The sequence below is a fragment of the Amblyomma maculatum genome, chromosome 3, assembly GCF_055883805.1.
Source record: "Amblyomma maculatum isolate TAMU_Amacu chromosome 3, ASM5588380v1, whole genome shotgun sequence".
Classification (NCBI taxonomy): Eukaryota; Metazoa; Arthropoda; class Arachnida; order Ixodida; family Ixodidae; genus Amblyomma; species Amblyomma maculatum.
Window position 1 is genome coordinate 156,033,987 of NC_139346.1, and position 14,940 is coordinate 156,048,926.

General features: G+C 45.0%; 1 protein-coding gene across 1 annotated transcript in view; it reads right to left on the reverse strand.

The window, feature by feature from the left end:
- The window catches only part of LOC146196564 (neprilysin-1-like), a 118,514-nt gene that overhangs the window by 11,384 nt on the left and 92,190 nt on the right, over positions 1-14,940 (reverse strand). The window contains exons 14-15 of the mRNA XM_084598311.1: positions 14,033-14,236; positions 7,085-7,614 (exon numbers count right to left, since the gene is read on the reverse strand). Of these exons, the coding sequence (XP_084454437.1) occupies positions 7,085-7,614; positions 14,033-14,236 (734 nt within the window). The remainder of the gene's footprint in view (positions 1-7,084; positions 7,615-14,032; positions 14,237-14,940) is intronic.

A 14,940-nucleotide genomic window follows, 5' to 3' on the forward strand; every position in this document is an offset into this window, starting at 1 on the left:
ATATGATTTTTCTGTACACACTCCTTCATGGCCATGTGCCCTCCTTAGAGTACACCCTACTGCGCGTTCCGCGAAAGAGCATGAGGGAAATCGGATCATTTCAAGTTTCTCCGTCTCTTCCTTCCCATTGCACTCTGGGCAGAATGCTGTGGTTGTTTAACTCCTTTTGTCCTCACCATGATGCCTTCCAAAACTCGCTCTGTTCATTTATGTTGGATGTTCGTAGTGTTGTATTCTAAACAGTACTTTATCACATATAACTTCCACTTTCTAGCCGAAATATTGTATTTACTTCAATTTTTTTTTCTCCTGTTCAATGCTGTCTGTACCTTTCGAACTGCTTTTTATCGGTTTATTATTTATATTTTAACTTTAAATTTATATTTAAATCTTACTCCCCCGCGTTCAACTCTATTTCTTTATAGTATTTCCCTCTATTTATAGCCTTTGTTTTGGATACCAAACACTTGTTGCGCCTCGAGCGGTTGTTTATTTTATGTACTCTTCTTTATTACTCTAGTCAACGACAGTTATTTGTTGTAGTTTTTTCTCTATCGTTTTTTTATTGTTTTTTCTTTCGTGATATGCTCTAAAATTCTCTCACCGTGTATACAAGACATGCTATTCATATATTTCTTACTCTCCGTGACTCATTTCGTCTCAGTTTCATTTCGTGTGATATTTGTTACTTCTTTCGTGTTCTATCTGTGTGTGTAAACTTGTGCTGCAGCATGAAGATCACATGGTTGTTCCTGCACTCATTAAATAAAGATTGATTGATTATTATGATTATTATTAAAATCTTGTGGCTTGGATCTTTTCGTTCTGCAAGCTTCTTGATGCCTGGCAGTTTACAGTTTCTTTATTCGAGACGATTGACATCAAGCAATCAAGCATAGTGAAAAGGGAGCGGGAAGTAGGACAAAGAAGAGAATCTCCTCTCCTGAGGGAGATCGAACTAGTATGGACCCCAGCTCATGCGGGAATCCGGAAATAAGGCTACCCACCAATACACTCGAGAATCAGCCGGCGGAGCGGTAGCGCAAAATCAGGAACCGCGACCCTTCGGTGCGCCAGTCTTATGATACCACGAACTAACCGCACATTACAAAGCAATAATTAGAGCACTCCCACCACCCCAAAAAACCCTGACCCGACAACAGCAAGTCTTATGAAGACAGCTACAGACGGTGACCCTCCCCAACCCTAATTACATATCAAAACTCATAAATAAGGAAATGAATCCTTTCTGCCGCTTTTGCAGCGAGAAAGACAACCTCGAACACATGATCTGGGCGTGCAAAGCCCATAGGCCTCCCTCAGAACTCTTGCCTGATCCCTCTAAAGAAGCTTGGGACAAACTAAGGTCCAGCGATGACCCTGGCATTCAGTTCAAGGCTGTCAATCGGGCCGCCTTCGCAAAGGTCTCCACGGCCTGCGGCACGCTAGCTGACTTCCCCGGCCGCGGTCAGTCCCGTTCACCTTCGCCGCCCCCTTACCACTTGCTCAGCTCTGGGCGCCCGACTAGCTTCGCTGGCCGTCGTTCGCCGAGCCCTTACCCGGAAAACTGACACCAGAGACCTCTGGAGGCAATGCCGCTGACGTAGCAAGGTGCCAAGATCCTCACTCGCAAAATGTTCCAGCCGACGATACCCAGGCGCAGTCAGGCAGCGACAGTATCCAATCCGCTGTGGTCGATTTTCATGTAACAGTTGACGGCGCCGATTATTCAGGGATGAGCGGTGCATTTGCGCGAGAACTTAAGAAGATTCTGACAGCGTGGACAGGAACTCATATTAGCACTGCTGGGGGCCACCTGATTCCCCTGTGGGTATGTGCACAGCGAGGGTCCGAGTCCGCGGTTTCATGTACGCCGGTGAATTCATCGTCCTATCTGATTTTTCCAGGGATGTAATCCTGGGAATTGATTTCCTGCAGGCGAACGGCGCCATTATTAATTTCCAAGACTCACGAGTCACGTTCTCGACTAAACAGGTAGTGGCACGCGTCGACACCCGAGATCGCTGTTGCTATGCTATGCACACCGTGGCGGATGATGTCACGGTGCCACCACGGTGCAGTGTGCTGGTGCGCGTGCAGATTGACCTATTTCATGACTTTGAGGGCATAGCGAAGGACCATATCCCACTGCTGCTTGAGAGGGGTCTCATCGTTGCCCGAGGTCTCGTCCACCTACGGGATGGCTGCACTACCGTTCTGCTCACCAACTTTGCGAACGAATTTCAGCACCTCGCCAAAGACACAGTGATCTTCTTCCTCCAAGACGTCGCGGAGTGTCCACATTTGTGCGCCGTGGAAGGAACCCTTCAAGGCGATACTGGACCATCTCATGTTCGGTCACCTGTCACAATAAACACGAGTTATCGCCGGCTCAGAAGGATCTGATTTCGGCTGGCTTGGAAGACTTAGCAGACTGCTTCCCCACGTCTTCCAAAGTGGGCCGAACATCGGTCGCCAAGCACGAGACCACGCGCCCCGTATGCCGACGTCCATACCGTGTCCCTCGAACTGAACGATCAGCAATTCAGAGACAGGTAACCGAAATGCTTGCCGATGATGTCATTCAGCCGTCTACAATCCTGGTAGTTCTCATCAGAAAGAAGGACAACACTCAGCGGTTGTGTGTCGATTACACTTAATTTCGTCACCAAAAAGGACGTTTACTCGCTTTCCTGCATAGATGACGCACTCAATCGACTGCGAGACGCCCGATACTTCTCGTAGCTAGACCTAAAAGTGGATGCTGGCAATTAGAGGTTGGTGAGAGAGACCGGGAGAAGACAGTTTTCGTAACACATGATGGGACACCGTTCTGTCCGGTTTGAAGTGGTAGTCGTGTCTGGTTTACCTGGACGATCTCGTCATATTTTCGACTACCTTTGACCAAAACCTAGAACGGTTACACCTTGTGTTAAAAGCTCTCCGAGACGCCATCCTGACAATCAAACCGGATAAATGTCACTTCGGTTTGAGGAGCTGCGCTTCCTTGGTCACGTGGTGAGCGCAAAAGGTGTTTGCTGTGGGAGACACGTTTTAATAAGCATTTCTGTATAGTATTAATCAACAATTACAATTTCATTAGTAAGGCACCTAAAAAGATAGATGGTGCACTGAATAGTTCTGGCAAAGTGCAGTTTATGAGAAATTTTATTGCTTCTGCATATGCGGCAAGCATTACATGAAGCAGCAATATATAAACTCTCAAGCTTTGTTGTTTGTTCAAGGACTAACGGGGGTATTGAAGGGGATCATTTTATGCTTCGTGAGCAAGAGTTTTGAAGCGAAATACAGTCTTGGAAAAAGTCATTTGCACATGCATCTGTGGTGTGAAACTAGCAACTTATGTAGAAGCAGAATTTTATTGCCATGCTTTGCATAATTTTGCATCTGTGACATCACTTTAATAATGCACATCTGCAGAAGGTGCTTCGGATGCACCTTTCTCTCATTATGCTATTGGCATGAAATTTCCCATCATATTTTAGATGTGGTATCCTGCATTTTAGAAGGCATGGACTCTGTGTTACATCCATGCATTTCTCCGGGAATGTAAACTGCACTAAGGGCAGGGACAATAAAATGGCCTTATAAATACTCCTGCAGGAATAAGCCTCATTCATTATGTTCATGGAAAATTAATTTAAAGAAACAAATGCAAGAAAAGTAACCCCCCTCCCCCACCCCAAGAAAAATATATATAATACGATTAAAATGTGCAGTTGTTACCAATGACGGATGATCAGAGGTGCTACTAGACAGTGTAGTCTCAGGAAAAAATTAACACTATAGGCAATAAGATATCGTGAGGAACAAGAGGCACATTGTTTTCTAGGAGGTGGGTCAGACCCGTCTCACTCTAGAAATAAGACCACTGAGATGGTCAGATGTGAAAGCAAACTAAGATGATTAGGCGATGGAATCGTAACCAACAAACAAAGGCAAAAAAGTATCCTGGTAGTCTAACATCTGCGATGACTATGCTTTGACCCTGCTCCTAAAAAGGATATATCTCATTGTATATTGTGAATGTTTAACTGAGATTACAGTGTGCTAATTATGTATGTGTTAGTGGCATTGGTGTAGCTCAGATATGGAGATTTTTCGCCTATATATTGTAGGTTCACTTCTCACTATATAAACACTTGAAAGCCTGTATTAGTATACTATTTCTGTGCGTCTTCCTTTTTACCTGCATTTTGTGCAGGTAAATGTTTATGCGTGAATTAACTACCCCATGAGCAGATTCTGTGAGACTTTCTTTGTGAGAAACCAATAACAAGTACTCTTTTTGTGCAGGTCAAATACGTGGTACATCCCTGCCCTGACTGTGCGGAGAAGATTATCCAGTCTGTTGCTGCAATTTGGGTGTGCTATGAGGTGAAATAAATACCATGGTATGTTATTTTCACCGATTGTTCTGTGAATTCATTTTGTTCATTCTGCAGAAGAACCTACGGCTTTTACGCAAAATGACACGGCCCACCTCGCCTGAAACAATACTCATTTTCACAATCCAGATGACATAAAAGTATTGCAACCTTTCAACATTACATATCATTCCAGAAAACTTTGAATCATTTTGGTCAGCTTTATTCCTGCAGTTTGCGATGCAGATTGGTAATAGTACTCTTCTGTAGATAGCACGAGATGATGCATAGATACCTTGTGTAATATGGCATTACTTTAAACTGCTTACAGTGCAATATTATCCATCTGCTTGTGGTATAAGCTTGCACCATAAAGGTGCAAAACTCTGCTCTCTTTGTCGCAGTATATATTTATACTCTAATATGGTAAATTTGAGCCTGTGCGTACAGGATAAGTTTACGTTCTCAAGATTGAAGGGTATATTTATTCCATCCACAGAGTAAAACGTAGGTCTTTATGAAAGGTGTAAAGTTATACCTACATAGCTTACAGTTACACTACTTGTGAGAGTGCAAGTTTACACTACATGCAATGGTACAAATACTTAGTCTCCAAGAAACACCGTAACCTTACCCCCAAAAAGGTGTCAGCTCAGCGACTTAACCCCCAAAAAAGATACAGTTCACACCACACCTTTTTTTTAGAGTGTAGTACCTTATGCCTGTCTACTGTTTCTCCTCTGAATTCATGGTCCCTCGTTTCACTCACCGCCAATGATAAGATAGCGCCTGTTCTGTCCGCACGTCGTCCTTTATCTGTCAAGGGACTGCCGAATGAACAGTTTGTGGGCACCGCTTGTAGAACCTGATCGACGAGAAGTCAGAGTCCCGGGTCGGAGTTCCTTCATCCTCGTCTAGCTTCCTTCCGTTTCACTCGATTGGCCTCCTCATAACAGCGTTGTGCTTCGACTTACCTCGCCTTACACTCAGGGTTCGTTGCAATCTCTTCGAGCTTGGCTTTGGTGTCTCTCGCTCGAAGCTCCGGATCTTCAGCCCGGTGCTTGCTAATGGTTTCGATATCCCTCGCGGCGCCTTCTGGATTCGCACGACGACATCGGGCTCGTTCGCGTGCCAACTCTCGCTTCTTTTTCAGGACTCTCGACTTTATCATTTTCTGAACACTCAAGAAAATACCGCTAAACGTACTCATCTGTATCTGACCGCTCCTGCATACCATGTGTTGGGCTCACGCTCTCCAACTGGTGGACTGTTCCCTCGCTTCCCCTATACCTGCGCTCGGCGCATGCTCTCAAATCGCGCCTTGGGTCCGCCTTCCTGCGCGTACAACCCCCCTCAAGAGCAGCTCGCTGTTAAAAGTCTTTATGCGACCATTTAAGCAGTGTCTTTAAAAGCCTCATAAAGGCATTGATACTGTTGTCACCGACGTTGGGTTTTCGCTGAACACGACCGAGCATGTTAAGCGGGCGCAGCGAAGCACCCTAACATTTCTAGGAACAGAGTGTGTGTGTGTGTGTGTGTGTGTGTGTGTGTGTGTGTGTGTGTGTGTGTGTGTGTGTGTGTGTGTGTGTGTGTGTGTGTGTGTGTGTGTGTGTGTGTGTGTGTGTGTGTGTGTGTGTGTGTGTGTGTGTGTGTGTGTGTGTGTGTGTGTGTGTGTGTGTGCGTGCGTGCGTGCGTGTGTGTGTGTGTGTGTGTGTGTGTGCGTGCGTGCGTGCGTGCGTGCGTGCGTGCGTGCGTGCGTGCGTGCGTGCGTGCGTGCTGGTCGAGTCCAATGTAGTGGCCTCTGCTTTTACGCCAGTATGTGCGTTGTAGAACTTCACGTAAATACCTCGGTGCCTGCAACGCTTGGCTGTTACCTCTTCACGGGAGTGAAGAGATGCACAATGTTCGACACATAGAATACGACTCTCACGCTATCCCCTCAAATACCACTCGTGTTCAGGCTATATTCCAACTTCTCGGACGCGCTAGAAGTATTGTAAAGTAGACGCTTCTCTCTATCTCACTTGTAGCACGGCTGACATATTTAACAAAGTAAAAATATTGAGATTGATCGCAATATAAAAATATGGAGGGTATCTATCCTGCATGCTATGTCAAGGAGAAATCGTATGACATTAACCGGGATGCTGTATGACGGACCGTTGAAAGCCGGAAAAGGCAAACCATTAAATATTCATGTGTGGCCGATTTAAATCACTGCAGGAAGCTAGCCTCAAACTTGGCTAGCGGATGTACTACGTTACATGCAACGACAAATCATGTGGCGTCTCCCAGAATGTGTATACAAACGGTGCGTCACATATTTCATACAAAAAGAAAGCTGGCGCTACATGGACTTCCATAACTATTCCGTACGAGCAAATAGAGAGCCGGACGCTATCAGTAGAGGTGACTACACTACGAAGGGAACATTCGACTTCTGATTGAATCAGGCAAGTGCCCCAAACAAATTTGGTACTAAAAATATTGAACAACGAATGCCATTTATTTGCGAATGAGCTGCGAGGACTCAGCGGTTTACCTGCAAGCTCACTCGCCGCTTCGATGGCTAGATGGTGGCCGTTGCGATACTATCATTTTAGGGCCGTCTCTCGGTCCAATAACAGTTGCCGATAGAATTCCGCCCAAACAGCCATTTTTTCTTAATCCTATGAATGAATTCCGCACATACATACCTCAACAGATCCGCGTCACCACTGATGATACCGTTGATCCTCTGCTTCTGTCGGAGCTTGGCCACCTCGAGAAAGAAGTCAAGGGCATTGGTCCGAGAGAGTTCTTCCGCAGAGGAAGGCAAGCATTCACCATCATAGTCCATCAGGCGAACGGTGGGCCCCCGCTTAAGCCGGTAGCGCACGAACAGAGCATTCAAATCGTCCAACCAGGTCAGCCCGTGGAGGTTGTTCGCGAAGACCGTCTCGAGTTGCGACAGCCACTGACGGGCCAACACGTCTTTGTTGTCGGAGAACCAATTCCAGCTCGCCGCCTTGGTGAAGCACTCGGGAAGCAGGCGCTCGGTGGAGCGAAGGCACAGCATCTGCTGGTCCTCGTCTTCGACGTCTCCCGTCGCACGGTGCATGACGCTGTGAGAGAAGAGTAACCTGAGCAGTTGAGTAGGGCGTTCAACGCTTTCGGGAAGGTAGGGCGCCAGCCGGACCATTACCAGGAATCCCACGTAGTTCAACACGTCGACTGTGTTGCTCTCCTGCGAATGCGATAAGTTTTTTTTTTTTTTTTTTTTTTTTTTTTATGGCACAGAAGGCCGGTGCGAAATGTATACAGGAAAGTTTGTATACGCTAACATTTTTATGCCAACAAATCTGTAGACATATTAAAGATTTCCAGGGCCTCAGTTTCGCTGCAAATGTTTCTAAATTCATAATGTTTAGGCATGTATGTTACACACTAGAAGTTTGAGGGTTTGTTAGGCCTGGTAGCAAGAAACGGTCAAGTGCATCCTAAGTTTCATCTGTGTGTTTCACGCAATGCTTGTTTATCGAGACCTGTCATGGTCAACACTAGGTCGGCGCAGCCTCCAAGTTTGCATTGATATTATTAATAATTTAATTTCCTTACTCATCTGAAACTCCCAAGTTGCACATGGCACTACGCGTACACTAGGTGCCCTCTGACACGTTGGACCAAATACCAGTAGTGGCCTATAAAAACAAGCTTTAAAAATCACTGCGTGCGCCTACACTGTACAGGGCAATGTACAAGACAAGACGTCTTGGAAAAAGAATGTCGGACATATCAAGGCGAAGTTGTTTCTTTTTCACTTCGTACAAATATTATTTCGAATAGCACAGAGAAAGATATTTGACGGCTTCTATAATTTATTTGCACTAACCAACCCCCCCCCCCCCCCCTCCTCCCCCAAAATCTCTTTAGCGGACATAAAAACTTAGGAAGCAAGAGCCTCAGCTCGGAGACATTTGATAACCTCGCTTACATTCTCTTGTCCCATATAACAACCGCGAAATCTAAACGTACATTTTAAAGCGAGCAAAGGAAATGAAGGTCCCGCATTTCTTTTTACTGTGGGGAATGCATCTTTTAATTTGGAAGCATGCCAGAAACAAAATATGTATTTTTCCATTCTTTGGAAGGTGTTTATTTTTGGGATACATTCCAAGGATCAATAAAGAAAGAGCTACGACTAGAGGCTCACGGTATTCGATATTCAAGCCCGGACAAGGATTGGGGATTATTTTATTTAATAATACTCATGAACCTTAACAATGTATGGCACTCGAGAATGATCTACGCCGCAGTCGCTCTTTGTGCCTGTCCACCTTCAAGTCAGCACGAAGAAGCTCCTGCATACATCCATCCAACACCTCCTGCTCAACCGCCACATGGTCGCACACGCAAATGCGAAGTCTGGTGCACTCGCGGTCATCACCCACTGTGCTGCCAGCAACTGCTTTCACCGACGAATGGGCCTGCCGGGATTTAGTGCCGATGGGCGAAATACGCAACGTGGTGAACGGCTCCCTGGCACTGACGCGTACTTGTCTGGCCCGTCCGTAATTCCCTACGATTATTCCCGGTCGCCTTCACACCGCTACTACTCCGCGCATTTGAATTCATATTTGTATTACATACTCGTAGTTCATATCGTAGTACTTCATTTTCATATTGACTACTCCGTGACAATATGAACAACACCGATAGAACAAAATGTAGTTGTTCCGCGCACAAAAAGCGCAATGTCAGATCAGTATGGGGTACCGCTTGATACCAACGTTTTAATGAGTGATACCAATGTGGTATTAGTGGTTCCATGTGGTACTAGTACAGTAATGAGTGAAACCAGTTTGAGCCATATGGTGCGATAATCACTGCTCTCACTTAGAGTCAGTGCAGTGCGGAGTAGTATCTTATTACAAAATCGTACACTCCACCTTGGGAGATGACACTAACATACCGTGGTAATGAGGTGTGGCACAGTAGTTCTAGTGCTATGGAGTACCTATATACCAGGTAAATATAGGCAAGAGTAGTCATTCGGCAAGCTAAGCTATCAATGAGCGTAGGTGTATTATTTTTCCCCTCATTATTCTTTTCTTTTTTATATGGATGCAACGACGTAAGTGGCGAAGCAAGAGCCTTTATTACCAACCACTTCTCAACTCGGACATCTCTAGATTGACTCAACGTAGAGTACAAAGACATGAACAAATATAAACTCCCCCCCCCCCCCCCAACAGTTCTTTTCGTAATTTTTTTCACAAACACACATATTTAAGGTTGGCCTTTGAGATAGAGCTTCAGCGATTTATTCATCTAATATCGTTCGAGCTCAACAGGCTAAAGTACTGTGACAGGACCGCTGTACACTCCTCGAGCATCGAGGCTCGAAAAAAAATGGGCATGGTTATTTTTTTTTTAATTCGTCCCATTTGTGCTGAAGTTCAGCAAGGGTTTATTTTCTTTTTTTTTTTTTTGGCTTTTCGGTGGGCCCTAGAAGCTGCTTGGAGGTTTGCTATTGCCTCTTTTACATCTACGCCCCACCAAGGTGTTGGTATCCTTTTGTCTCTCCACTGGTTTATCTTTAGCACCAAATCTATTTTCTGTCTGAATTACTTCATTATACCACTTCATCATACGTCTTTGAGCGATTTGTGTCCTTTCTTATGTGGTTCCTTCCTTACCCTTTTTGATATGACCATCGAATGTTGGTCGCTCCGAAATCCGCACTGTACGTCACGTTTCCGCGGTCCAGTGTTATCCTTCCCGCTATACCAAACCTTACCATTACCCTTACGGTTAATGGTAAGGTCATCATCTATTTTCATCCCATATAGTATTTCATATAAGCCTCCCGTCATATACGCAGTCGTCAATGCTGGAATGGGAAACGCCAGATTCCCACGTGATTATGCCATCACATTTTGCTTCTCTGTTTACGATAGAAGGAGGAGGGCGAACACCAAATCCGCCTCTGAGCATCTTTAATCCCCGGCTTTCCATACGATTGTCAGCATGCTAACATGGCGCTCTGTCGCTCTGGAGCGCCCTTCCAATCCCAAACCTTGTCTTCCTTCTCTTTGTTCTTATTGCAGATTCCTATGCGAATCTGAAACTCTTCTTTCACATTGTCAACGTGATTTTTCCGATGCAGTCAACAAATACATCCATTTCTTCTATGTGAGCATCATATCTCCTAGTAGAGTACCTCCCCTTTGCCTCGCATTAGCCTGATATCTTCCGGTAGACATTTCATCAAAGCTTCGTTTCTAGACCTGTTGTTGCTTCCTGTCCTCAAGTACACTACTCCTAACAGTACTTCCTTGCCAGCCGTGTTGCATTTAACCCATACGCGCTCCTCAGATCCTTCCTTTACTCGCTTCCAAGTAATTCCATGTCTAACCAACACACCTACGTCAGCACCTTTGCGTTCTCCGCCCTGTCTATTGCCTTCCCAACTGTAACGTGGGATAAGCGGAACTTGTTCGAGATCCCCAAGGTGCGTTTCTGCAAAGCCATATATCGCAATAACCTCTGCTTGCTTCTATCTGCTGCTTGATTTCAAGCCACTTTACTGCTGATCTTCCTCCCCGTACATTTATGTAAGCGATAACCTTCTTCCTCCCTCTTTTCTTACGACTTGTCTCAGTCTCATTGTTCTTGCATGGTTGTTCAGGGCATCTTTCGTGCTCAGCGAAATAGCCTTCAGTGCAGCCCATATGTGCCAGAACCTGCCCGTCTCCCTTTGCGTCCTCTTTCTGAGCACTTTCGGGCCCCCTAAAAAAGCTACAGCTTTACCCGCAAGAACCGGCGTCACCTGGCGACAGATGGCAGAAATATTGTTAAAACGAAGAAAAATGCAAATAAAGCCTCAGCTTCTAATCGCTTCTGAGGCGCAATGGTTTAACGCTGCATTTTCTAACGCGCAAGCAGTGGTTCGAATCCGCTTTGCATTTCTTTGTGTACTTTTTCTTACAAGTGGCAGCAATTGAATAAATTACTAACACATTTCAACCGGATGCGTTCTATTTTAGGCTGCTTTATGTGATGTTTTTGCTTATAAGTAGCTGTAAAAGTAAAACCAGCCGTGTGTGAGCCGGGAGGCAACGTCAATTGGATGCTGTAGTATGGCAGCACTCAAACAAATTCCATATATATTTTCAGTAATTTTGTTCCCGCCTTCAGTGGGTGTGTGTTACATTTCGGTTGCGTTTAGAGATACTTCTGCATCGGAATCATCGTTTAACTCGCTGACACATACAACCCGTGAGGAGGAAAAAGTTCCGGGACCCTACCATTGAGAGATCAGAAAAAAGTGCTGCCGTTCTTTACAGCAAGCTCAGTTATCTCAATGTTAAAGTTTATTACGTGTGACGCGTATTGATTATATAGCTTTGATATTTCTGCAAGTTCTGTCCGATCTTTTAATTTAGAGGCTTCTATGCGCTCGCATTTCTTAAATATTTTCGTAGTTAGATTGTTTACCAGTATACTGGTAAACAATTTAACTACGAACTTGAGAGAGGATATATCCTCTCTCAATATCCTACCGCCTGCTTCCGCTACACACGCATTTATGATATCTCCAAAATGATCATTCGCTCTTTGTACACTAAGATCATATTCCTCGGTTAAAACGGAATATCTGTTATGCAGTGATATACTGTATCCCTCCACTTCCCTCTTACCATAAATTTATTATTGGACTTCTCCCTGACTGGCTTCTTCTATCTCGCTCCTCTCCTATGCGCCTGCGTCGTACTTTTCCTTACCTCCACACCATGCCCAATGCCAGGTGTACAGCTTTCTCCTACGACCTTTTTCATGTCTACTTCTGGTTCCTTCTTGGCTTGAATAAAGTTTATAGGATTCGTAAGTTATTTCCTTCTGCAAACTCCACTACTAACTCTCCCCTGCTATCTCTACAGTCTCTATACCAGCGATATCAAACATGCGTCCAACCAGCGCGAAAATTTTGAATCTTTGTTCCAAAAGCACGTGTCAAATTCACAGGTCGGCTTTAAACCAGAATATTTTTCCCAAGTGAAACCAACTGAAATGTCACGTCTTCAGGTGGCAAACGTTCTTTGTAAAAAATGAAAAGAGGCATCATCATCTCTGGACGGACACCAGCTGTCTTCCGAGGGCAATACGACGGATATATATTTTTTTCTTTCAGTGATAAGTGGATGCGGTATTTTTAACCGTTGCGCCACTTCGGCAGGTCTTGCCCCGTCGCCATCTTGAACAGACGCCTGTCCGACGTTTAGGGAGAATCAAACAGGTACCTCTTTTCTTTTTCACGAGGAATAGCAAGATGCAATCTGAAAACGATAGTTTTTGTCTTACCTTGATTTATTTTATTATTACTTGCTTGTCTTATTTTATTGGTCTTCTTGTTTGATTTCGTTATTATATTTTCCCGATCCTGACCCACCAAAAATTTTCTCAACGGAGCCCGCGTAGCAATACGAGTTTGAGAACCGGGCCGCGGGTCGCTTATTACCAAACCATATCCCGTAGGAGCACTCGAGCAGACGACACTCTGGCGCATGATTCCTCCGAGCAACGCCACCTGACGATAAATTGTGGATATATTGTCTATACGAACAATAACGCTTTTAGAAGTCACTGTCCCGTCATTTTTTGTGGCACAATGGATTAACACCACCCATCTCTGCACTGATGCCACTGAAACGTCTGTTCGACTCCTGTGTTGTAATTATTTTTCTGAATTTTTGTTCAGTTGCCTTCACCGTAATTATTTCCTGCCTTCAGTGAGTGTATGTTACCTTTAGGTTGCGTTCGCTGACACATTCCAGTAACAATCGGTATAGCAATGGTTACACTAAGCAATTACCTTCCCCGTAATTATTTCCTGCCTTCAGTGAGTGCATATTACCTTTAGGTTGCGTTCAGATATATCTTTCAGCAACAATCGCCGTTTACAGTGAGTGTATGTTACCTTTAGGTTGCGTTCAGAGAGACCTTTCTGCCACAATCGCGGTTTAGCTCGCTGAGAGCGTCGTCTGCTGCAGTGCGTCTACGGGATATGGTTTGGCAATACGCAACCGGGCCTGCTCTACGTCATATTCACCCACTGCCTGCTCTTCTGCCCCAGTTCTTGCCAGCCTTAGCATTCAAGTCACCCATCTGTGCACTATACTGTGTCCTTACTTAACCTATTGGAATTAAATTCTACGTCTTCACGCAAGCTTTCGGCTGCTCGCTTACCATGACTACATGTAGGCGCAGAGGCCCGCAAAACCTTATTCATACTTCCTGTTAAAATTAATCAAGATACCTGCCACCATCCTGTTCTTTCTAAAGAACTCCAATAAGTTATGAGTTATGCAAATAGAGCAGGAACCTTACACCTAATTCTCGTCTCTCCGCCAAACCACGAAAGCAGAGTATGTGTCTGTCATTTGGCATAGTGTGTATGCTTCACTTGTCCTCTAACCTCACTAAGCCTCATTATACCCCATTCAACGTCCACTAGTTCCAGGAACTTATCTGCAAAGCTAGCCTACTAAATAAGGTTATATCATTAACCGTTTTCAGGTTCAGCTTTTAATGACGGTTTGTTCGGAGCCAGTTAGCTACTTATAGTTACATATAGCAAGTGAAGGCATAACAGGAAAAACTACCTTCACGGCCTTCACGATGCCTCTGGGGCCCAAGTATAACGGTGAGGCCACCAGGATGCGCCACTTGCTCGTATCTTTCTTGAACACTTCGAGGAGGAAATTTTGCAGGTCGGGCTGAAGGCGCGAACTCATCATCACACTTTCGTTGCGGGGCTCCGGGAGGAACGGCTCGAACTTCGAGTGCAGATCGGCGACATTGCGTGACTGCGCAGGGAACAGACGAAGTCGCAGATTAGAAGAGAAGGTTCACGACGTCACCTTACTCTAAGGCAAGGTAAGGTAAGGACAGACACTGTGTGTCAGAAAAAGTCACTACAAATTAGCTTCGTTTAAACATCGTGAGATGCGATAGCGCCGGCCAAGGCGCACGGCACACCTCTATATACTCGAGACAGACGCCAGGGATCGTGTGTCGCCATGCAGCTGCTTACGCATTAAGCTACTTCCCACGTAAGTTGACCTTTGACATTGAAATTTGGTGGGAACATAGTTCCAACTTGACCTCGAATGTATGAAGGTCATCGGAAGCACACGGTGATCTTGGCATTTCGCGTAGTGAAGAAAACGGAGAGGAAAAGCTCGGAGTGTAGGGCGTAATTTCGTAATGTCTGGCCAGCTGCAGCGTACTAGTGAGGCAAGGGGTGAAGGATGTTGGGAGATCAGGAAAGAAATGTAGCAGAAACCAGAATGCATAAACTGCATATACAACGCTGTTAACTAGATAGAATTTTTATCGTCTATACTGGCTGTGTGCCACGTACTCATTTGCCTTCCAAACGCTGTAATACATCCTCATGTGTCAAAATGATACAATAGAAACGCCGAGATATTCCTTTACAATTTTAACGACAATTTCAGGGGCTATCTAGCAATAACGTGTAGATACAAAATGAAAGCTGAGGAGCTCT